This window comes from Orbicella franksi, chromosome 11 (genome assembly GCF_964199315.1).
Source record: "Orbicella franksi chromosome 11, jaOrbFran1.1, whole genome shotgun sequence".
Taxonomy (NCBI): Eukaryota; Metazoa; Cnidaria; class Anthozoa; order Scleractinia; family Merulinidae; genus Orbicella; species Orbicella franksi.
In genome coordinates this window covers 7,088,481-7,113,950 of record NC_138155.1, presented here as the reverse complement: position 1 = coordinate 7,113,950, position 25,470 = coordinate 7,088,481, and the positions used below count along the sequence as shown (strand labels likewise).

At 39.5% G+C, this 25,470-nt stretch overlaps 1 protein-coding gene across 4 annotated transcripts in view; it reads left to right on the top strand.

Moving 5' to 3' along the window:
* Nucleotides 1–25,470, top strand: part of LOC145502326 (uncharacterized) — a 54,695-nt gene that overhangs the window by 22,964 nt on the left and 6,261 nt on the right. For all 4 annotated transcript variants that reach the window (XM_081481589.1, XM_081481591.1, XM_081481592.1 and 1 more), the window contains 23 exons: nucleotides 1,193–1,384; nucleotides 1,812–2,012; nucleotides 2,567–2,815; nucleotides 6,658–6,852; nucleotides 7,061–7,252; nucleotides 7,562–7,750; nucleotides 7,940–8,194; nucleotides 8,572–8,763; nucleotides 9,443–9,640; nucleotides 10,867–11,118; nucleotides 11,446–11,691; nucleotides 12,148–12,336; nucleotides 13,367–13,603; nucleotides 14,579–14,647; nucleotides 15,299–15,535; nucleotides 15,889–16,050; nucleotides 16,377–16,538; nucleotides 17,052–17,213; nucleotides 17,697–19,234; nucleotides 20,095–20,956; nucleotides 22,138–22,764; nucleotides 24,076–24,315; nucleotides 24,801–24,992. In XM_081481589.1, coding sequence (XP_081337715.1) covers nucleotides 1,193–1,384; nucleotides 1,812–2,012; nucleotides 2,567–2,815; nucleotides 6,658–6,852; nucleotides 7,061–7,252; nucleotides 7,562–7,750; nucleotides 7,940–8,194; nucleotides 8,572–8,763; nucleotides 9,443–9,640; nucleotides 10,867–11,118; nucleotides 11,446–11,691; nucleotides 12,148–12,336; nucleotides 13,367–13,603; nucleotides 14,579–14,647; nucleotides 15,299–15,535; nucleotides 15,889–16,050; nucleotides 16,377–16,538; nucleotides 17,052–17,213; nucleotides 17,697–19,234; nucleotides 20,095–20,956; nucleotides 22,138–22,764; nucleotides 24,076–24,315; nucleotides 24,801–24,992 — 7,038 coding nt within the window. The remainder of the gene's footprint in view (nucleotides 1–1,192; nucleotides 1,385–1,811; nucleotides 2,013–2,566; nucleotides 2,816–6,657; nucleotides 6,853–7,060; nucleotides 7,253–7,561; nucleotides 7,751–7,939; nucleotides 8,195–8,571; nucleotides 8,764–9,442; nucleotides 9,641–10,866; nucleotides 11,119–11,445; nucleotides 11,692–12,147; nucleotides 12,337–13,366; nucleotides 13,604–14,578; nucleotides 14,648–15,298; nucleotides 15,536–15,888; nucleotides 16,051–16,376; nucleotides 16,539–17,051; nucleotides 17,214–17,696; nucleotides 19,235–20,094; nucleotides 20,957–22,137; nucleotides 22,765–24,075; nucleotides 24,316–24,800; nucleotides 24,993–25,470) is intronic.

Genomic DNA, 25,470 nt, shown 5'->3' with positions numbered 1-25,470 from the left:
AATTCATAATCGCACTCTGATTTGGCGTAACTGGGTCGAAATATGTAAACACATTTTGATAGGGAAGTATTTTTGGAAAACTCGTGGCATGTGACAATTATCGAACTGGCACTTTCAACTGGTACCTGTATTATGAACCTCCTATGGAACTTTTCATTGAGCAAGGTCCAACCTATTGGATTATTATTACATTAGATCAAAACAGTCTATGAGCAAAACTCGTGAGTACAAAAGGTGAATGAAATTATGTCAGGAGCTCCTGACTATCGGTTACTGATTATGTACATAATTTTGTCTTTGGTCTCTATGCGATAAGTTCGGTTTATGCAGTAGTTGTTTGCTAAAGTCCCAAAAACACATTTGGATAAGAATCCGTCACAAATGAAATGAGCATGTCATTCAGTGGACAAAACGCCTTGGAGCTTGATTCAGTAGATGGGGCAAACCACCTTGCCGTGTTCAAAAACTAGCATGTTTTTACATAAAATCTTATCAGTTCCGCCATCTTGGAGTGAGCTTTCGCTCGGGGGCGTATTTCCAGCAGTGTCCACCCCAGCCCTTCCAGGCAATAGTTGGGTATTTGTTCACGTCTTCATTCTGGAGGTGGACCATTTGAAATTTTATTATCAACCAAGAGCGGTCGTTTGCATTGAGTTATTTTGATCTCCCATAAAATACTAATCATTTACCTGAAACAATATTAAACCTTTAAAAAACTCACCAGCAAGCCTTTTCCGAAACCGAATTACTTCAACAAACAAAACTGTGAAGAAATGTCAATAACAGCAATGGCAATTAATAAATCCTGTTCAGTTTTTGTAACAATAATTACGATCTTTATTTGTTAAAGCATAAGATAAAGCATAAATTCGCAGCGATAGACGACCGAGTGAAATAAATGTTAACGAAACTTGTAGAATCGATTATCGCTCAAGATAAAGCGAAGAAATGCATTTAGAGGCAGAAAAACATCCAAAATTTTAAAGACTTGAAGTATTGAAGAAATGTAGTGCTAAAGTTATCCAAAGCGTATTTGAACATTATAACCGCCGATGACTTTGCAGTCGTTTAATCGGCGGAGTTATCGAGCGAGTGATTTCTAGTAACCACTACAAACTCGTATTCACGAGCTTAAAAGTGAAAAGAAGAAGACTCGGAAATGTGTAATTTTATTTTTTATTATTCGTTTCAGTCATCCAGTGTCCCTCACTGCATACTCCAGACTATGCAATACAGTCCGGATATGGGTGCAGTGGCCTGAGCTCTAACTACGGCACTTCCTGCTTCTTCAGCTGCCTGGTAGGATATGAGACTCTAGTAGGATCACAAAAAAGAACTTGTCTGGAGACTAGACAGTGGAGTGGAACCGAGCTACAGTGTCAAGGTAATAAAGAGTATTCATCGATTGAAAAGTAAGAAAAGCGACTCCTAGTTACCTTGACATATATCCATCTTTTGGTAATTTTTCCATGATATCTTAGCTATATATCTTTAACTTCCTTCTCTACCAAGAGAAGCTGCAAGCTACGAATTTCTTTAATGCTGTCCTCTTAAAGATGGAAATCTGTCAGTGATTTTTAAAGCCTCAACCAGCAGCAAAGTATGACTGTAATTTGTCCGGTAATTTACAAACCAGAGGTAGAAAAACACCAAAGCGATACCAATATAAAACAAACAAACAAACAAACAAGCACAGAGCAACCTTAAGATTTACGAACCAGCGAACATGCGCCTTCTTTGACATACCACGCTTTGTCTCGTAACAATTGCAATGGGCTGAAAAAAGGGGTTTTTTGTTCTTTGACTTGTAGCTATCACCTGTTCCCCTTTGACAATAAAATCGGAAGGACTGGACATTAGCCCTCCGTTCTGCACCAATGCAAGTGCTGTCATTTATTACGCATCAGAGTGCTGGTTCACATGCAAAAACGGTTATCAACACCATGGACCTGGGGTGAAGACTTGTAATCAGCAGAAGACATGGGCGCCATTAGGAAATCCATGGTGCAATGGTAAGTTGATCAATTTGCGATATGGCAACACCTATTTTCAATAGGCCTTAAAAATGCTCTTCATGTTTTCCATGCGAATCCGTAGAATTTTAACTTACGAATCGTTGCATTAAAGGAATATAAGTGCCCAAACTGAATTTTAAAAAAAGTCCTGACTGCGAAAACGACCTTGGAAGTTGTTTTCCCAATAATTTTAAAACAAGTGAAAATTAGTTTATTGGACGTGAATGAACATAACATTTTGGTGTTTTTACTTTGACAAAATGGAAGCAACTATATCTTGTTCTTGTTTTTTTGTTTTTGTTTTTGTTTTTGTTTTTGTTTTTTCCTGCCGTTGTTGATGATTAGGATTATAATGATGATGGTGATGATGACGATGATGCTACGACCTTTATGTAATAGTTCTTTATGATGCTGATTGGGCTTTGTCACTCTCGTTATTATCACATTTATATTTAACAGTTTTTAATCGCCAAGCTGCCACTGCATGTGTATGGCATCTTTATATGTATTTTCTTATTGTCTTTGCTAAGCGATATCTCTTTATCATTTAGATGTCTCAGCACCAGTTATCTCAAACTGTCCGTCAAATATTGTAGCCACCGCTGACAGGGGTTCCACGTCCACGCTAGTCACGTGGTCTCATCCTTCAGCTACAGACAACTCTGGCTTCATCCCCAACATAACACACTATGGGAAACAACCAGGGGACTTATTTCATGCTGGGGAACACAGCATCCGGTACTTGGCTTCAGACAAAGCAGGAAACGTTGCCGAATGCAAATTTAAAGTCTTCGTGTTAGGTAATTTGCGCATGCCCCATGTAGATATAGCAACTGATTTCATCTTGGATAATCTTTGGGTGCTTTCCATTCGAACAAAATATTCCGGTTGGAATGTCCGGAAATTTTTAGTGTCCGGTTAAGGTTGTATTATGATACCCTAAAATAGACCAAAAAGCTTGTTGAAATATGGTAAGAAAGATCAATTTCGTGTGATTGCACTCGGGAAGAGAAAATAATTTTTGAAGACTTTACTTAAAATGGGTTGCTCTCTTTTGAGGTTGTGATTTATAGTATTAATGCCAACAATTCCTGTTCTTTTACAAAACAAGATTGACTTTCAAACAAGCACATCTTAAAAGTTTTTGTTTCGTTGTTCCGTTCCGTGTAATCAACCAAAGTTCTGACACTTAACTCATGTTTTCTGTGCTTTTACCAGTCTTTATCTGAATAACCTTATTTTGCACCAGACCCACTGGACAAATTATCCAGTGTTACATGACAGATGTTAAAATGTTGTGATCTTTTAGGCTGATTGCGTCACGACATATTATTAGTCTTTGAATACCCCAAGTCACAGGAAATTCTCTTAAATGCTGTCCAAAGAGGAGATGTTGGCGTGAAGTCAGCTGGTACAAGTACACGATTAAGAAAAATCAGGAGCCATAATCGGGGACGGAGACCGTAAGTCTCGGGATTCGCGCGCACCCATGATATGGGACAATTTTTCTATTTTTAGAACAAATTGCGCCATCCTGACGTCATATATCCGCGCGGATTCACGCACATGTCAGGGGCTTTCGCGTGGATGTTGTCACGTTGCGTGATCAAATGGTGAGAGTTGAGAGATTCTCTTGCGTATTTTTCACAGCGATGGCAGGGAATAAGGCAGGGAATACGAACCAGGGCGCTTATATGTAGTTTTATGCTCTGAGCTAACGGAAAAGGTGGGTTTTTCAGGGTTGAAAACAAGACTTCAATCTCGCGCTGGGAATGAATAATAAGATCTGCTCACGCTAGTCGTAAGCTTACGCGTATGCTTAAAAATATAGCAAGAAAACTCTCTACTCTGGTATCGAGTTAATTTGTGAGTTTCTCAGACAATTTTTAATCATAACCAAAACCTGTTTTGATGGTTTCTTATTGTCTCTGCTTGTTTGGTGAGTTTGCAAAAGTTTTTGAAAGGAAAGTCTGACGCGTACAATTAGCTCATTTGCACAGTGTATGCTGCTCGTGCACTTTCAAGTCCGAGTCGGTGTTTTCATTTGTCAACAAATCTTGACAAAGATTTCTTTCGTTATCTTTTGTGCTGAGATGCTGCAACAAATTTCACGAATGCAAAAAGGCTACTTACATCATGTGTGTTTCTTCAACATAAGCATAGTGAAGTTTTACACTGCGAAAATGAAAATAGACAAGGAGTTTTGATAACTCGATCATGTAAATCGAAATCGTTATTCCAAGTTGATTAAAGAAAGCGTCATCGTAACTTCGCTGATTGTTTCTGCTTTATTCACATATTTTCAGCTTAGCTTTTAATATGGTGTCAAACATTTATCAATCTTAAACATATTTAAAAACTATAGAGCTATTGTTTGAGTTCGATGTACGCTTTCACACGAAAGTGCGGCGGAAGTACAATTTGTCATGTTTACTGACTGTACAAAACACGCATCGGTGGGCGCTCTCATTCATCGAAAACAGAGAATTTACTGGATTTTTACACGAATAAAACTGAGCAGTATCTACGGACGTAAAGTTATTAAGCCTTGATGAAACATCGAGCGTTGCTTACAATTCAAGCGAAACTCAAACTAGCAATTATTTTGTTTTACTTTCCGGTCGCGATAGACTGACAAATTCCTCGCAAGCGTGTGGCAAGAGGAGCCAGGAAACTATGAAGTCCTGAAGCTCTGCGTTATCTAGATATATCCAGCTAGTTTTTTGCTGTGTAATGGAAAAGCTGTTAATCTTCAACATATGTGAAATTTAAAGTGGAGTAATGTACAGCTCATGTAAACGAAGCATCAGTCGGAACACAACTTGGTCAGCGATATATACAAGCTTACAGTGGAACATACCTAAATTCGACACTGTCTTACTTCACTCAAACTGGAGCAGCTTACGACGAAAATACTTAAGCAAAATTCCAACCGACGTAAACGCGTTGAGTTGAGGGGCAAAAGCATGAAACATTTCGGGAATTTCGGACGCCATTTCCCCCGCGCGACATTCGCAAAAATCCTCGCAGCATGTACGCGCGTGTGCCGCATGTGATGGCGCAATTTGTTCTAAAAATAGAATTATTGTCCCATATCATGGGGACAACCCCAATACTTGAAATGGCGCGCGCTTACGGTCTCCGTCCCCGATTATGGCTCCTGGAAAAATGCATTGAAATTTTGTTACACGATGGATTAAGCATTTAAAAAGCCAGAAATCAAGAGGGGGGGGGGGGGTGGGGAGTGGAAGGGTGTTTGCAGATTGCATATCGGGGAAGTGGAAAGCTTGCAGAAGTAGGAAATATAACTTTTTGGAAGGGAAATTAATGAGCCTGTACTGTGATGGTGATTCAGGCAACACATTTCAAAAGTAATTACATTTATCGAGTTCTGCATGTCGTAAGAGCTTTTCTACAAGCTTTCGTTTATAGTTGTTGACACTCGTTTATATCTTTGGTCACTTTCTGATTGTTAACAACCGTCGCTGTGGCCGTTGCTACGTAGAAAAACATTATACCACTGTGTAGCTCCCTTGAATTTCACAGTCATCTAGAGGAAAATTCGGCAAGATCGTTTCAAAATGTTTTTGACAAGTGTTCAAGGGTCTCAACTCTTGTATTTTCAAGAAATTGAATTTTTCATAAACATGGCCTTATTTTAGGTTTATTTGATAGGAAAGCGCTCTCTGTCCACCCTATTATTAACGAATTAGCAAGAACGCCTCTGATCGAGCTACAAAAACATCAACCGTAAATACCGGAAGGGTACCACACCATTAATTACCCAAAGAAATTTGACCCCGAATCATTAGACATTTTCTTTGTCCATGACGAAGTCCTAAAATATGTCAATTTTTACAAAGGATGCATAAAAGTTTTTTTTTTTCTTTGCTTTTATCTCAAAATGCCACGCAGCCACTCGCACTATAGCATGCAAAGCATGGAACCCATTTGCATCTTCGTCGTCGTTGTTCGTGGCTCTATTTTTCTGAGGCGTAGTTATACGTTGCTGGTTACTCTGTAACGCCATTAAAGTTAAAAATCGTAACCACCAGAATATATTAACTCAAGAATCTGGTATATGATAGCTGATTGATATCTAAACAGCCTCGCTAAGATTTTTAAGTCTGCGCAGTGTTTATTCGCGAGTTATTCGGAGGAGTGTTTCACCCAAATTTATAAAGCCTTAATGCGAGACGCCATGTTGGAGTCCCTCGGATGGGCACAGACATGAACAAAGGAACAGAAACATTTGTAATTCTTGGTTTTGCGTATTTACACGAAAATGCATTACTGTAATGTTCCAACAGATTGAAATTGATACTTCGTCTAGTGGAAGAACCGTTCGGGTACCAATAACGTAATCGATAACTCAGCTTTTGACCCACACGAAAGACTTTATGGGCCGCCATTTTAATGTCACGCAAATCATAAACTAGGAAATTCAAACGTGCTACATTACTAAAATGCAGAAACCTGTCGAGCTTAAACGTTGCAAAACGTCAAGTTCTTAGAGGGTCTTACATTTGAAAAACTATAACTACCGATAAAGTGAAAGATGTATTGAGAAAAAAAAAAAAGGACTAACGTTCTAAAATTCGAATTTTCGTGCTAATTTTGCTGTTTTGTCATCTCCTTCTAGTTGTCCGATGCCTGCCTAAATTGTATGCTCCAGCTGGAGGCTCCTTACAGTGTACCAAAGACAATCAGTATGGATCAGAATGCTCCTTCGCTTGCCGTGATGGCCATGCAATGAATGGCTCTGACCGCAGAATCTGCGAGAAGGATCCGATTACGTCGGTTGGTGTCTGGACTGGGAATGAGACAAAGTGTGAACGTAAGTAAAATAATGCTTAAGTTAATGTCATAATCCACATTTTCATGTCATAATAATAATAATGGGTAAAGCTTATAAAAACAAGATTCTGACTGCATATTTGTAAAAAGAAATGTTTCATTGAAAGCTTTACGAGTCGATCTTTCCATCTCTTCCCACCAAAACTATTATCACAAATTAAAGTCAGCATTCAATTGTCTTTCCTTAGTCGCCAAGTGTGATCGACTCGTTCCCCCTCCAAACAGCATACTGTCTGGTTGCGGAGGCGGTTCCTTGCAAAACGTCTTTGGTGACAAATGTCTTCTGTACTGCGTCCGTGGCTATCGCCTGGTTAACGGCTCGACTGAGAGGGTCTGTCAAGCAAATGGTACCTGGTCTGGAGAAAAACCGCATTGTCAAGGTAAGGGAAGCAACATGAATAGGGATCACTTATCACTTTTTTGTTTCCACAAAGCGTATTTATACCACTGCATGAGTGTAACGGGTATTATTTTCCCAAGTGGTCTTTTTTGGTCTTGGTGTTTACCAAAATGCTCGCGAATGTGTAAAAGGACAAAGCTTTATTGACCCTTAAAATCCTGTTCTTCTGAGTCACATAATGATGCCAGTCTACTGCACACTGAACGTAGTTTATAAGGATGATGTTGACGAGAGGAAATGCCTAAATCGTTTATTAGTAAAACTATTGTTTTGTTTTTATTTTCTATAGTTGTCCATTGTAAGTCCCTTGAAGCTCCATCAGATGGTCAGGTGACACCCGACTCTTGCAGAATTTATCCTGAATACGGTACTACATGTCACTTTTCATGTCCCCAAGGCTATAGACTGCATGGAGAGCCAATAGTGACCTGCCTTAGCGACGGTCAATGGTCAGGAAACACCACTACGTTTTGCAAAGGTTAGTTTATATTAAAAGAATAGAAAAAAAAGTCAATTCTCTGTTTCTGGGGGCGTTACGTCAGGCATGATGAGGAACAGTTTCAATTTTACTTACCTAGGTATTTATCTAAAACTTGAATCTCGTGGAAGAGAAATATTTAATGAGCTCCGAAATAAGATTTCTCTTTTATTATTCCAATACTTGCAGATGTGGAAAAACCCTTGTTCGGCGGTACTTGTCCCAGTAGTGACATCAGAAGGTACGCAGACAGGGCTAAAAACTATACCACTGTAAACTGGCCTGTAGTGGTTGCCACAGATAACTCTGGCATGGCAACCAATGTTACGAAACATGGTGTTCCTTCCGGGAACAAGTTCTACGAAGGACGACATGAGGTCATTTACAACGCAAGTGACGCAGCAGGAAATTACAGAATCTGCAAATTCCACGTCACGGTCGAAAGTAAGCTTTTTACTAAGTAATGATAGATCTCCCTGCAAAACAAATTGCTATTGCTTATTATTAACCAAAACATTCCGCGTAAGGAAGGCTTTTTGCGATAGTTTTCAATATAGATGTAGCTGGCAACTAAGTAGGCATTTAGATTGAGCATTATTTTGTGGCAGATCTCTCCTCGGGAAACACCGGCCATAACTTTTTGTTTTTCGACCATCAGCGACACACTAAGTCACATTAAATACGAATTGTCTCTCTGTGTGCGCGAGTCTTCTAAACAGTATGCAGGTCAATATTGTACCATAAGGGCATTTCCAGACATCACCATTTTCGAGTTAGAAAGACTCGCTGTTACATGTGTTGTTTTGTAATTTGTTCTACAGTTGTGCGATGCCAAACATTGTTTCCTCCATTAAACGGCTTTCTAGTGGGAGACTGTGACAACAGCTTCGGCTGCACATGTCAAATGAGATGCAAAGATGGATATAACTTGTTGGGATCCGAGATCCTCACCTGCCTTCACAAACCGGGCCATCTTACCGGGTACTGGAACGGATCGATTCCGACCTGTAAAAGTAAGCGACCAGTAGTTCGTAAACGTTATGTTCCCTTTTTGCATCAAACTTTAACTTCCTAACTTAAGCCCGTTAAATTTGTAATTCCCAAACCTATTTAGATTAGTATCGTAAAGGAGCTACGTCTCAGATTTCCATATCTTGGAAACAGTAGTCTAAACTAATCAGTGTTGCCATTGACAACCGTCAAAACCTTCCCTCTGCATAGCTTTCCCTTTTTTTTTTTTTGTTTATTAGTTTATTACCTTCCCGAGGATCAGTTACTGGTTACTGCGACACGTGACTGCATTTTGCAAAATGATACAAAAATCACTTTCATTGGAAAAGCCCCATTAATCCTATGGAGTGATCAAAATCTAATTCTGGTTACAATGCAAATAACGTAGGACGTGACGAAAGTAAACGAAATCACCAACTAAGTGATATTGTCACGATTTACCACCAAATGACATTAGAAAATCTAACGTTTCAGCTTGGGACTTAAAAGGCTAATGGGTCCATTGCAGTGAATATTTCAGAGTTTTCGCGTAAATTATTATCATTTGAGAAAACTCATTAACATCGGTGTGATTGTAAACTATTTTAAAGACTTGAAACAACTATTAATTAATTAGTTTATTTACTTAATTGATTAATTACTTTATTAATTTATTTTCTTATGTCCTAATTTTCTTTTCAGTACGTTCCTGTTCTTCACTAAGTGCGCCTCAGAATGGTTTTATTTACCCGCACATGTGTACATTTTCCCCAGATAGTGGAACTGTCTGCTCTTTCGAATGCAGACATGGTTTCTCTGGGAACGGAGGAGTTAGCTCGATTCTGTGTGGGAATGATGGAAACTGGACCAAAAATGAATCTTCAATTTTACAGTGCCTTGGTAACCGCTTTGTAAATTATCATATATTGATCCGAGTATGTGTTGTATCAGTATCAGTGTCAATCTTGTGTATCGTTGATAACTGCATATAAATAGAGGCTGGTCAGTCTTTTTCGCTTAGTTAATGTTGTAAATGAGAATAAATGAGAATCTGACTTGGTCAGACCATGTAGAACACCTCTGTGCCAAAGTCTCGCAAAGATTGGGTTTATTACGAAGAATTAAGTGTTTTCTTCCGAGGAACATCAGAGAACTTTTTGTTAAGACGACCATAACACCGTTATTAGACTATGCGGATGTTACATGGGGAGACAAAAACAATGTAATCCTGATGAATAAAATCCAAGTACTGCAAAACACAGCTGCGAGGATTGTTCTCGACAAGTCAATGCATTCATCTGCTACAGAGGCACTCGTACAGCTCGGCTGGGAGAACATGAAGAGAAGAAGAAGGTTTCATCGCATGATTTTAATTTTTAAGGCCTTAAATGGTTTAATAGACTGGGATTTTAATTTTTGTAGTTTTAAAGATATTCGTGGGTATAATACGAGAAGTAAAGACAGCATTTGTAAGCCTCCATCCCGTCACTCCTGGGGACAAAAGCGTTTTATTTACAATGCAGTTAATGAATGGAATACTTTACCCAATGAAGTTAGGAACAGTATCAGTATTTTTAATTTTAAAAGTCGAATTAGGGGTTTTTCTTAATTTTTAATTCTCATTTTTTTTTTTTTTTTTTTTTTACTGTTTTCTATATTTCTATTAGCACAATGGTTAAATGTTATTATTATTTTTAATCTACTATCTCTTTAGCTTTTGCAATTTTATTTTTGCAGGGCCCCACTGAAAACCACGTGTATGTGAAGTGGGCTCCCTGTTGAAAGAAACATTTATATCTATTTTAAAACATTTCACTTTTAAAGTATTCATTAGAAGTTTATTCCAGTCTAGTAAAGCTATATACAACAGCAACAACAACAAAAACACACAGCGGATGTTTAGATTCAACTATATTTATTTAGAAACACATGTTACATAGATCTATAACGTTTCCGTCTCTATTTGGGTGGATAGAGACACATGCGGCCTTTAGCTTATTAGAGAACTGCATTTTTAAAAGTCAGCTGATTTCTATAATAGTTAAACGATTGGGCTATGATGATCCGTCAAGGAAGATGGTACGTCTGAAATCTTAACGTATTTTTGTATTGACATATTCTCATAGATGTTACCCCACCAGTGTTCAAGAGTAGTTGTCCTTCAGATATTCGCGCAAGCATCAATGAAAATTCTACAGCATTGGTTAATTGGACGGAGCCTGTCGCTCTGGACAACGACGATCTGCCACCACAAGTTACAGTTGTTCCAGCAGGGATCAGCCCACCACACGTCTTCAATAAAACTACTCTTGTTGTTTACACTGCAAGAGATGCAAGTGGGAACAAGAAAGAGTGTTCGTTTAAAGTAGTTTTGGAAGGTGAGTCCGAAAGAGATTTTGCCACGTGTATGGAGAATTATGCCAAATTGATTTCCGAACTGTTTTTTATATTGCTGACATGATTCCTTACTCATATAATGTCTGAGTAAAAGGCTAGGAAATTATAGTCCAGCACTCTGTCAGCTGCCAACAATCTCACCTCGGTCTAAGAGTGAAGACCGATCACTCTCCGCTCTTTCTCTCTTGTCATTGTGTGGTGTAAGAATTATCGCCAAAATGGCCGGTAGAGCTATGTCAATGTAATAGAATCTGCTCCGAGGATAGAGTCTTTTCTTGACACAAACCCTTTATATATTTTCATCGTAGATAATTTAGGCCCTCAGGTTGTATATTGCCCCGCAGACCAGAAAATTACTGCTACGAAGATGACAACAACAGTTACGTGGAACGAACCTCAGTTTAAAGACAACAGCAATAGTCCATTGGTGATAACATGCAGTCATCAAAGTGGGACTGAGTTTTACTGGGGGACATGGAATGTGCATTGCACAGCTTACGATGATAATCCAGATAACGACCCAGCTGTTTGCCAGTTTACTATAACGGTTAAACGTAAGCATCAGGTAGACTAACCTAAGATATTTGAAGACCCAATTTTGAAAAAATAGAAAAGGGCAAGCATCTGAAAGTTGTATAAACGTCCCGTGCCACATGCAACTACCGCTCAGTACCTTGAACTAGCCAAACTCTTTGGTGTTAAATTTAATGTCGACTTCCTCTTTGTCGCGTACTGTTTTACTCCTATTATGTGCTAATACTTGATAAACTACGGTGACCTCTTCGGAATACCATCAGTTTAACCCCTAATTGCCTGTATCTCACTATGCAGAAGACATTGTGTTGATGACGACATTGTAATGAACAAAATTATTATCAGCGGTTCTTTGTATTTTTAACAAAACTAACAATCAATGTTGAAAAGTACTTTTGAAAGTAACCGGTCAGAAAGAATGAAGAAGAACAATAACAATAATTGTTGGAAAAATTTAATTTTCTTTACTCGTACAGCGACGAAGTGCAGTGACCTGCCTCCTCCCAAAGGGGGCGCAAAGGCTTGTGACGATTGGATGTTTGGAACGTTCTGTTCACCTTTTTGCAGCAACAAATCGGACTTTGCCCAACCTTTACCTGCGACTATGTGGGTTTGCGGAGCAAGAGGAACTTGGATGCCAACCAATCGTTTTCCAGACTGTACAAGTGAGTAAATAATTAGTTGCATTTTTCCTTTTTACACTACAACACAAGAAATTACATAAATACCATTCCCTGTCTTCTTTTGGCGATGGCTTGTCTTTAAGGGGCATTTTTAATATGTGACAACAAACCGTCAACTGTGTCAACTGTGCAAGTGTACCGAAAATTGAAATTTTCTGACATAATTGTTTTGCTCCTTTGCTATGTGTTACTTTGATATTATTTTCGTAAGTAACTTCGCAATGTTAATATGTTCTTTCATAGTTTTTCTTTTTTACCGTTCTGGAATCTTATCTTGATTTATGTTATTTGCTAAGGACATAACAATGTAGTGTAATCCAAATGGTGGATTGAATTAATCATGTTTTATATTGAAGTAAAATTAATTAAATGTCAACGGAGAAGGGTATTATGGGCCTGAGTCTAGCGGTTGTACTTGCGTTTTAAAAACTAATGTTATGACGCAGTTCCCATGGTCTATAAAAGTGCTTGACACTAGAAATGAAATTCTGTCAATATTTACCAAGCCACAATTTTTTTTTAAGACGGTCTAGATGAAATGGTGGGAACTCAGTTATCAGTTAAATTTCAGGGCGTTTTTAAGCAACGAAATGGCGAAATGGCTCCAGTTAGCCTAAATAGAACTCAGATTAGCCTAAATATTACTGCCTTGACAGTGGTTAGCTCTCAGTAATTGTAAAGGTAACGCTTACAGACACCCATATCCCACATGGACTCTTACTTGTAGTGCCATTTCGTAATCTCGCCATTTCGTGTTTTAAAAGCTTTCCACATTTTGGGCGATTTTATTTAGTTATCAGTCAAAGTTCAGCTCATTCTCAACTATTGGCAAATTTTGCTGATCTGAGATCGCAGTTCTTAGTTAAAAAAAGAAAAAAAAGAAACCCCGCATATTTTTCATATTTTCACAAATCTTGACCTATTCTCTGCTATCAGTTCAGTTAAAACCCATCCAGACCCTCAGATAATGTAAGGAAGACCCAACTCGTTTTGTTTGTCCACCCTTTTGTAGAGGTATACCGCCCCAACGATGTCAGGATGGCAATGGATTTGCACTACTACTATGGTGACTGTAATACGCCAGAAGCCCAGGCTCAAATAAAACAGAACTTTATCCAACTGTTAAACGAGTCTTTCTTCAAAGAGGTCTGCCAAGATCCAGCACTCAAGGACAAGTGCAAGGCAAAAAATGTGAAAGTAACGTGCGCTGCGGTTGATTTTGTTATCAGTAGGAGAAGGCGTTCAGCAGGTATGGCAACATTACACAAAGCTCTCATTATTTTAAGAAACAAGAAACATCCTCGTTGTTTCAATTGGATGGAATAATGTAATATTCTACCGTAGGTATTATTATTCACGACATGGTAATGAGTCATGGGGAATCGATCTGGCCTGGTGAAAACCCAAGACTAGGCGAAAATGGAAGCGAACAGCTAGATCAAGTCCGACTTACTCCGTGGGTACTGGGAGGCTCATAATAGATTAAGAATAAAAATCAGCGATAATAATTTCGAATGGTGCACGGGTCATCGAAACGTCATTCGAAAATGTTATCGCTGATTTTTATTCTTAATTGTTTGCTCAAAGCCTCTGTTATTAGGATTTGCATAATCCCTAGGCTATCAAGTTTTTGCATAGTGGAAATATGCAAAAAGGAACACGAACGGCATGTGCTTTTTCGAGTTCTTCCAAACTTTCAAGAATGTTTGCATTACTCGAACTTACAAAGAGAAAATTTTTGTCTAGTTTCTTAAGAGAACACTGCGGAAAAGAAGATGTACATTCTCTTTGCTTGCTTCAACATTACGTGAACGGCTTGGACTACAGAACTGTTGTTCTACTAAGTCCGAGAAGTGCAGCTATAAGTGCACGCTTTCTTACTGGATGTTTTCAAATAGATCTAAACGTTGCACCAAATCAGTTTGGGAGCTTGCTTATTAAATATTTGTTTTACAGATCTGAACAGACAGACAGACAGACACACAGACACACAGACAGACAGACACACACAGACTGACAGAAAACCACTTTGTCCAGCCACATCTCATCTTACAGTCTTGTGCACTTGCACTCGCACTTGCACTATCCAATTGTTGTAAACTAAGACTGTACCTCAGTATAATTACCTGTAGAGAATAAGCCCTGTAATTTGAATTGCCTGAATCTTTAATCTCTTTACGTTATTATTATTATTATTATTATTATTATTATTATTATTTTCCAGACGATGTTGGTCATCATAGAAGAACTCGACGATCAATTCCACGAACCACAGTTACTCTAGATATCGTTGGTAGGTCAATAATATTATTTTAATTGTTTGTTTTTTGGGACGACTGAACACCTGAAAATGACAAAAGGGTTGTCTGCGTCGATTATAATAAAGTGTTTTTCTACATAACTTGCAGTTTAGCGTGTGAAGAAAGACTTGTTCTCCTAAAACTAGATAGTTAGAAAATTAAACTTCAAGTTTTGAATCACCCTGCCTAAATTAAATCGTTCAACCGACCCTTTTCTCACTTTGCAATGGTTTAATGTCAAAAAGTCACGTTACTCGTTATACTGATAACGGAGAATGTAGCTTCCGAGAATTGAAAATTTAAAGGCATTAACTCATGACTGGGTTTTAATTTAATTCCCATTTCCGTGGTATGGATGGAATGGAAATATCTGTATACTGCCGGATGGGACTTAAATAGCATCCGGTTGTCCTTATCCACCTTTACCTAAACCAAACTCTTGGGTATAGCAAAGAGCTGTGAGAGAAAGTCTCTAGCCTATCAGCGCAGCCACGTTGGAAATATTTCTCGCCAACATATTAACCATAAGGCAACCAAAAAGATACCAAAAGACACAAAGTCAAAGACTTTAAATAATCTATGCCACAACCTATTATTATCGAGTCTCAGTGCAATAATGATATTTTAATGCTTAACTCTTGTAGTTGACCTTAATGGCATTGAAGCAAATGACACCAAAGAAGGCCAGATCTTCATTGGCGAGGAGGGCACAAAAATTGCCAAAAACATCAGCAGTCGGATAAAAGCTGCAGTTGACAACGGCAATCTCAGTCTGACCATCAATGGCACTGACTTCGTAGCTGATGGAAATTCATTCAACATCTCAGAACCTAAACAATTCTGTACCAAGGGACAAACATTTAATAAAAAGGGATATTGCCGTTAGTATATTTCCTCAAATTAACATTTGTTATTAATTTGATCGCATTTTTGCGCCAAAAGACCCAACAATGCGATGCTTCAACTGCCTCATTTTAAACTAGGCACAGGATAAAGTTTTATTTCTAGTTTTTCAGATTTTAGTTTTAGCCGTTAAGCTCTTGTCAGCATTTCTCACGAAGTACCTAAGACGTTTCCTGCTAGTGAATTACGCTTACAGCAAAACTATCTTGCCTTATATTATTTTAGTTATAACTGTAAAGAGCTCATTAGTTTATTGTCGAGGTAAGTTGAATTTGCTTGTTTTACATTCATACAAACTTCTTGACTGCATCTTTGTCTTTGTGATCTACAGTAAACTGCACGCTGGGGACTTACTTAGACAGTACCACTGGAAAGTGCGAAGACTGTCCTATCGGATCATACCAAGAGCTCAGTGCACAGGAAGAGTGTGCGATGTGTCTACCAGGCACTTCCACAACAGACTCCAGAACACAGAATAGCTCCGACTGCTTAGGTAACTGACTTTTCTAATAAAGCTGATGAGACAGAAATTTCTCAGCTCTGAGCTGTTGACACTAACGAATGAGCAATCTAATAACCTTGGCTATATGGCAAAGCGGAATCAATGAACATAAAAAAACGCCGAATACACAATGGGAGGGGGGAGGGAGTAAAGGTAGGGTCCCAGAATTTCACCAGAGGTTGAATATCCTGTGGTCACGTCAAGTGTTCAGTAGACCTTAAGATATTATCTAATATATATTGAGGTAGAGTGAAGTGCGCAACCTCTAGGACTAAGCATAACTGGCAGCCTCTCTTGACTATTTGTTTTCATGGCAGCTCTCTGTCGACCTGGTTCGCACTCGCCCACCGGAATGGAGCCCTGTCTTCTTTGTGACAAGGGCTATTATCAGTCCAAGGAGGGCCAAAGCTCATGCTTTAAATGCAGTCCGAACAAGACAACTTCTGCTGAGGGATCTAACAGCTCCACACAATGTAAAGGTATGTATTTAAAAAAAAAGATTCCATGTATGTGATACACCAGGTGTTACTCCCAAAGAAATGCAATAATCTGATTTCTAGCAAAGTTACTTTTGGATTAAGAGGTTCTGGTTCTTTTTCGTACCCTGCGAAGTTTCCTTGTGCTCTTTGGACGACATGGACACAGTGTCTTCCTCCACCAGGGAATCTAAATGATATGCCTGCTAGCTATTAGCCTTTTGTAAGGGCAAACTAAGAAAAGAATGCTGAGTTGGCTTGTAGCGGACCGGCAACATACCTAGTAACTTAAGGACCTGTCTCGCTCCTCAATTTAGGTGCTAAAACTTGACCTCGGCTACGTTCTTTAATCAAGAACACGTCGTTAGCACATTCAGTTTAAGTAGACATTGTGTCAATGTCGAAAACGATGTTAATATTAATGGATTTAAATGATGGTTTTACATATTGTTTCTTCCAAACGAATTTAAAAATCTTCATTCTGATGACTAGCATTTGATCAATTATTTTCCACAGTTCCGTGCCCGGCTGGATCATTTTCCCCAACTGGACTGGCCCCATGTTCTTTATGCGATCGACGCTCTTTTCAGCCACGTGATAAGAGTCGTGTGTGTTTTTCATGCCCAGGAACAACTGTAACACTGAGACCCGGATCAAAGAACGCACAAGACTGTATAGGTCAGTAGTCTTACTGAAACATTGAGAGCCGCTCTTCCCTAAATGGTTCAGTAAGATAAATTTCAAAGAAAATCTTTAAGACAGCAATAGTTTTAACAAGAGACGTTTATAACATACAAATCATTTCAATTAAACAGAAACCTCATCAAAAAAGAAGTTTGTTAACTAAGCCAGATGGACACTGAAGATGTAAACTTAAACGAAGACGAAAACGGGTGGCTACGATTGATTAAGATGAGACGGACTGCGAATGATGATAAAAAGAACACGTCGTAAAAGTTCTGGAATCGATTGACAAAAGAATGCTTATGAACTTTGATCACTTGTCAATTAACATAGAATACCGCCTAAGTACAATTCCATTTCTTCGCGGAGCTTCTGTGCGTGCTTTTAAATTGTGTCACGTTTACCTAATTTTTTGTCCGCAACCACTTAAAGCTGGAAACTCATAGTTTCTAATTCTAGGGGGTTTATTTGTTCCAGAAATCGACGAGTGCTATTCTAACCCTTGTATCAACAACGCCACGTGTACTGACCTCATTGGCGATTTCCTGTGCTCCTGCCAACCTGGTTACACTGGGAAGCAGTGTGCTACTGATATTGACGACTGTCAAGATAAACCATGTTTTAACAATGGCACATGTCAAGACCTGCTCAACGACTACACCTGCTCATGCGCATATGGTTACCGAGGCCCTAACTGCGAAGAGGATATAGATGAGTGCGTTTCTTCGCCGTGTTCAAACAATGCCTCGTGCAGAAATCTCCCTGGTGGTTATCATTGCCAATGTGAGCCTGGTTATACGGGAAGACTGTGTGATACGGACATTGATGAATGTCTGTTATCTCCATGCCAGAATGGAGCCACTTGCAGAGACAAAATAAACAACTACGAGTGCGTCTGTCCGGTTGGTTACCAAGGAAACGATTGCGAAGAGAATATCGATGACTGCGCGAGTGACCCTTGTCAAAACTGGGGCCACTGCCGCGATGGAATTGACAGTTACCAGTGCAATTGTCTTGCAGGATTTAACGGGACAAATTGTGAACATAATATCGACGATTGTGCTGGGGCAGAATGCAAGAACAACGCTACATGCTTAGATCAAATTAATGGATTTTATTGTATCTGCGAGAGGGGATTTTCTGGATCAGCGTGTGAGTTCAACATCGATGAATGTATCTCCAGTCCCTGCCAAAATCAAGCCAGCTGTGTGGATATGGTTAATGCCTATCGCTGTGACTGTCGCGATGGTTTTGATGGATTACACTGCGAAAACAACATAGATGACTGTGCATCGAGTCCTTGCTCAAACAACGGGTCGTGTCATGACGGGGTGGACAACTTTACCTGCGTGTGCCCGATAGGTTTCACAGGTAAAATATGCAATGTGGACATCGACTACTGCGCCTCGATGCCCTGCTTGAACAATGGAACATGCTTTGATGGTACCACTTCCTTTACTTGTCAGTGTCCAGATGGTTTCGAAGGAGATCAGTGCCAGAGCAATATAGACAACTGTAAGAATGTCACTTGCTTAAACGACGGCGCTTGCATTGACGTAATAGATGGATACAAATGCGCTTGTTCTGACGGCTTTGTTGGTATTCTCTGCGAAGTAAACATCGATGACTGCGGAAAGAATCCATGCGCAAACGATGGAGCTTGTGCTGATCTCATAGATGACTACAGTTGTACTTGCAAAAAGGGATACACAGGAAAAAACTGCAGCATTGACATCGATGAGTGTGCCAGCTCTCCATGCGCCAATAATGCTACTTGTATCGACAAAGTGGATAACTACAAGTGCTCCTGTGCTGATGGATTCAGTGGACCACACTGTGAGGTTGATATCGACGACTGCGTGCTAAGTTCCTGTGGTAATGGATCCACGTGCAGAGACGGAATGAACAGCTACACTTGCGACTGCGCACCTGGATTTCTGGGCGATGATTGTACAGTGCAAATCGATGAGTGCTTGTCTTTCCCTTGTTACTATGGAGGAACATGTTATGATCAGGTAATGTGCAAATGCTCAATCCTACGTTATGCGCGTGTATTAATTAAGCACAAGCCCAGACAAGTAGTAACATTCGTTAAGCGGAGCAACCTATGTACATTCCATGAATTAAGTTCGGTTGAGGTTAGTAGATGTAGTCCCTATTTACTTGCATGAGAATTTAATGAAATATAAAGATTTAGAGGAAAAAAAAAAACATGGTAAGGTTGGCAAAACTTTTTCCTTTTCGTCGACAATGATTTTGGAGGATGAATGACAATCCATAAACGTTCTTTGTGGATGGATGGATACATGCATGCATGGAATCTTTTATTTGAACACGGCATTTTTGTTAAATCTGGTTTCAATAAGGGCTCTGCAGAGAATACCACACACAATATAGGTTACTTTTTTACTATTACTAGCTTAATGTTACAGAATTAGTTTTGCTTGACCTGATAGTATAGGTCTACCTACCCATAAACCTTTTTTTTTTTTTTTTATTGAACTTCCTTCCTTAAAACTGGTTGGCAAATTATTCCGATTTTTTGCTCCGGTAAATGAAAGAGTAAATGTATGCATAGAGGTATGGAAGCATTGATGCATGTATGCATCAATGGATGGATTCATGGGTGCACGGACCCATGGATGCTTTCAGATAGTTAGATTTGCTGTCGTAGTTTGCGTTTTCAAAAAATCTGATTTTAGTTAAACTACCGAGCTGCTGACAAAGGGGAGGCCCGACTATAGCTACGTAGGAAATTAAAACGCCTAATAAAAAGGTGTGCTATACATAAGTAGTAGAAACACATTGGATTGTTTCTTGTATATAGCAGCGATACGGTGACGGAACTTCAAATCAGTCTCCTTTTACTTTACAGATCAACGGATTTGCTTGTGTCTGTCCTAATGGATTGACAGGTCTGCAATGCGAAGTTAATATTGACGACTGCAAATCCAGTCCGTGTGCAAATAATGGCGCGTGCTCAGATCTAGTGGCAAATTACACCTGTTCCTGTCCAGAGGGCTTCAACGGCTATAACTGTGAAAACCGCATTGACCACTGCAAAGAAACTAACTGCAGTCGAAATGGCTTCTGCGTTAACTCTCATAACTATTTTTACTGCAATTGTAGCGCTGGCTACTTCGGAGATTACTGCGAATTGGAAATAGACGAGTGTTTACCAAGGCCGTGTTTTAACAACGGAACGTGCCACGATAAGGTCAACAGTTTCACTTGTTCGTGTGCTGATGGGTATACTGGAAGGTACTGTGAGCTTAACATAGACGACTGTGTCAATGCCTCTTGTCAAAATGGCGCTTTTTGTGTTGACCATATTCTCGGGTATTCTTGTCTGTGTCCCGCCGGATACAATGGAACCTACTGCCAAACCGAGATCAACGAATGTGAATCGAACCCGTGTATCAACAATGGTACCTGCATTGATCTGACACCAGGTTACAAGTGTGAATGTTTGAGTCAGTTTACTGGAGAGAAATGCCAAAACGTTACAGACGTCTGTCTATCAATGCCTTGCCTCAATCACGGCACGTGTAGGTCTTATAATTACTCAGAAGACTTCAGCTGTACGTGCAAAGCTGGCTTCACCGGAGAAAAATGTGAGGTGGACATTGACGACTGTGCTTCAGAGCCTTGCATGCCAAACGCGTATTGTCAGGATATGATGAATAGTTACAGCTGTGAATGCTACCCCTCTTACTCTGGAGACAACTGTGACATCTGTAAGTTAGTATTTATGACAGTTCTTTATTGGTAAAACGGATGAAATGGGAAATGCCGCATAGATAGAAAATACTCAAGTTGACACTCGGAGGTGCATTCAAATCGAAACTCTTACCTAAACAACGCAATACAGGTAGAAAGACGTAGGATGAGCCCTTCCCTCAGATTTATTTATTTGTTTATTTTTTCTGAGGGGAGGGATGTGGTAATAAGACGTACAAACACTTGTTTGCGTTTAATAGATGGTACTTAGCTTGCTCTCCAGGATACCATTGTTTATATGTTGATTATGACGTCGTCATCATTGATTTCATCATTTTCTGTAAAGGTCAAAGAAATGTTCATTGCAGGATAATTAGCTCAAAAATGCATTTGTTATGGCATGTCAAAAGACGAAGTCAAATATTCGAATTACCAAAATTTCCATCAGTTTGGAATAAGGAGCCACTGAAAGCGACTGAAAGTAAATATATCATCTTCATAAACTCTGAGAGAGTTGCTGACGAGCTGCGGACTCGCGTGCGAGAGGGAAAGAGAGAGAGAGAGAGAGAGGGGGGGGGTGGGTGGCGCGGTACTTCATACGACAGCATTAGCAGCACAGCAAGCTGCATTTTTAAATTTCTCTTTAATCTGCAGCGTCCTTAAAAAAGTGTTATAAAGTAGCTCGGCCATTTAAAATGGTAACATTCCCATAAGAACAGTAGCAAGTCGATAATTGAAAACAATGAAGTAGAGCGGATCTTTTCACCCACCTCGCGAATTCTTCATGTCAATGAGCTGTCCAAAAATGGAGCCTAAGAATTTTAAGAAATGTATCTGACTATACAATCTGTTGTTATGTAGCATTTAGTCATTCACGCCTTTCTTATATATACAGTTGAACACTGCTTCCCTTCCCTGTATCATTTAATTGAAGAACTCTTCAAATACTTGGATGAATTAGTCCTTAAGTATGTCACTTTTAGGTGTTTCGAAATGGTCCTTGAAATACTTGAATGTTAGTTTCCCCTGACCTATCTTCACTTTGACTCGTCAACTCCCTACCTTTTTATATCCCTTTGCCCATGAAATGGTAACCCTTTCGAGAGGAACCGCTGCAAATTATATTTTAAGTTCATTGTAGGGAATGTTTCACAATAGAGGGAGTATCCTAACACTCGTTTTCTCACTTTGTTTGCAGTTCTTGGCAGTGACTTTGATCTCATTTTCAAACGCAAAAGCATAGATGACATGATTTTGCTATCAGATGGCAAAGGTCTTCCAAACATGGATTCTTTCACAATCGCCCTGTATCTTCGTGCAGACTCCAGATACAATTCAGGAACATTGTTCAGCTACAGTGTGCCTGAGCAACCAAACCATATCATCGTGCTTTCCTTTACAAAGTCTCAAGTTCAGCTGGAGATCAAAGATAGCACAGTAAGTGCAGACTTTGAGTTTACGGACGATCACTGGCATTTCTTGGGAGTCGTGTGGCAGGCGATAACTGGGACTGTCTCGGTGTACGTTGATAGGGCAGAAATAAAAAAGGCAAGAGGCGTCAAGACCAACGATACGATCATTGGCGGAGGGTGGGTTGTGCTTGGCCAGCGATATCTCGCAGGGGTAAAGATTTCAAACCTTTCAACAGCTTTTGCCGGCACTATGCACCAAGTAAGCTTTTGGAATGTTCCAGCAAGTCCTTTAGACATGTGGAACGCGGCTCATAACTGCACGTGGCCTATCGCAGGAAGTCTGCGTGCATGGAACAGCTTCCTCTTTGGAGTCAAAGGACATGTAGAAAAACGATTCATGACACAGTGTAAAGGTACTTAGCATTCTTGGTACAGTCCTATTTAGGTCATTTACTTTTGAAATCTTCGAGTGAATTCATTTCTATTTAATTGAACTGTAATAACATGAATCAGCTGTCGCTTTAATGTTATTAGTGTTATGTCAATTATGAAAGTTGAAGATAAAAACTTTCAGTAGCGGGCAACAAAATTGTTTTAATGTTTGGAATGAAATAGCTGTAAATGATCGGGGAAACAATGGATGGTCAATGGATTAAGATGACATATATTTTACCGGTGATATAGTTTCTGTCACATACATTGATCACCACTCAAGAAGTCAGCGGTTTTGTTTAGTTTGTGCTTCGATGTTTAGAAGTTTCGTTTCTTTTGTACAGCAAACACTCGCGTTATTGATGGATATTTTTTTTTTTTTTGCTAAAATTTCATACCGGTATTGGCTCCACATTCACCACGCGCACACGTACACGGCTAGGCTTTCAAAACTAGAACACCATGGGTGTAGCCAGCAATTTTCAAGGGGGGGGGAGGGCTCACATTTTGTCCAAGTGAGAGTACTCATCAGAAAGTCCTGTCGTTTTCAAAACCTGTTGTAGGTTACAAAAGGGGGCGTCACGGGCACCCAGGGACTCCCCTAGCTACGCTCCTGCACACCACGTAATATTTGGTAACCTGTTTGTTACCTGTTTGTCTTCCTAACTTTTTAACAGTGGCAATAAAAGACAGCTAGCATAGTCTGCTGCCTCCACTTCAATCGTCGAAAATGTCCATTTATTGGCAAATCTGATACAATGTACATGTAAGTTTGAATGACGGCAAAAGGCCCTCTAAAAAAGTTTCTCTTGCTTCAAAGGTGTACATACAATAGCCACACTGTTTAGTTTTTCACTTGTTCAGTTATTTCCTGACATAGATCCGGTCATGTATCATGATTACGTTGGGGAAACAAAACTGCGTATTAATAAACTTTGGAATACAAAAAGTACCTGCCGCAAATGCTTGTAGTAGCCGGTGACTTTGATTCGGTGCCTGCTTATTTTAAAAACCTGGATGAGTTCCCTTTTAATTCTATATCCTTGTTCGAGGGTCTTTTCTGTGGATTTTCTGGTTTTTCTGCCGCCACAAAATCCAACACTCCATAGTCTTATTGGAACACTTTGTAATGAGCTCCTGAGAGCTTTTCCGTATTGCAGTTTACATTTATATTTAACATAGACGGTAGCTCAGTTCATTTCCGTCACCGCAAGAGTACATCGATTTTCATACTATCCTAGAAACGAAAGAAAAACCAACAGGTTATAACGTTTTACAACTTTGCTTTGCAGCGTTTGACAGGTGCACTGCCAACTGCTTGCACTTCCTCCGATGCGAGTTTCATGAGAACGAATACAACTGTAGCTGTCAACCCGGATTTTCAGGTACCGGCTGTAACATTAATATTGATGACTGCAGCTCAAATCCATGCGTCAAAGGGACGTGTGTCGATGGTGTGAATCGCTATGACTGCGAGTGCAGCAAAGGCTATTGGGGAGTAAATTGTGAAAAGAAAATCATCAATGAAGGAGGTATGATGGTTACAGAAGTTATCAGTCTATAGCACAATGATGAAAGAAATCTATGAATTTGTTCATCTGTTGTGTAAGCGTGACACATTTTTTTTTCACGACAGTCCAAGAGGACCCAAGAGAATAAATTAATTTGAATTTTAGGAAGTGGTCTGCTACCAGGGCCTTAAACTCTTTGCCTTATTATTCTAAGACTAATTACGTTCAGTTCTCTACATTTTGTCGACCTAACATACATTCGAGAGACAAGGAGACAACTCTCTAAACAACTTACGAATTGCGATATTTTAAGAGCACCGTCCTCAGCAGGTAGCCATATCTTAACTTTTTCAACCTATCTTGTATTTACACTAAATGCATTATTTTGCATGATTGTATGGAAAGCAACGAAACTTTTCTTGAACACTTGTAAAGAAAGCTCTTATAAATTTCATTGCGGAAGAACACAAGGACACCACTAACGGCGTGTTATCTGAACTCTACAGAGTGTCCGGAATTGAGAGAGCCCGTCAATGGAAAAAAATCTTGCCAAAAAGTTGCTGGAGCGATTTCCTGTACTATGAACTGCGATGAAGGTCACTCTTTCAGTGCTGAGGCAGTGACTACCTTTGTCTGCGGCCCTGACACAGAGTGGACCTGGAATGGCATCATGGATATGACTATACCAACCTGCTTAAGTGCGTATTAATAACTGATCAAACAACGCACTATAGTTCTTAATTAATAACTGAAGAAATCGATTTATCTCCTAACTATCATCAGAAAAAGTTGCTCCCTGGGTAACATGGCCTGATTTGCAATCCCAGTCAAGTCGCGAGAAATAAAAACCTGCTGTACCCAGGGCAATGTTCGGTAAACTGCCTGACTAGATTTCGTGCTTAAAAGTTGGAAGGTCGGTTACTTGTACCAGCACAAAATATTTGAGGTACTGTTCCACAGAAGAGAAACGAAAAGTTCCTGGCATGATAAAATGTGAGTTCAGCTTTACTTTCCCAGACCGTTCCTTTGTTTCTGCAAAACATCAAAAATCCAGAGCGACATGGAAGTAACTATTAGTAGGCCAAATTACTCTTTGCGATATTTCCGTAAATTTTATTTTGTAAATTGAAATAAAATCTCGAAAAGCCAATATTCTAATGGAAGCCATCAGTCACT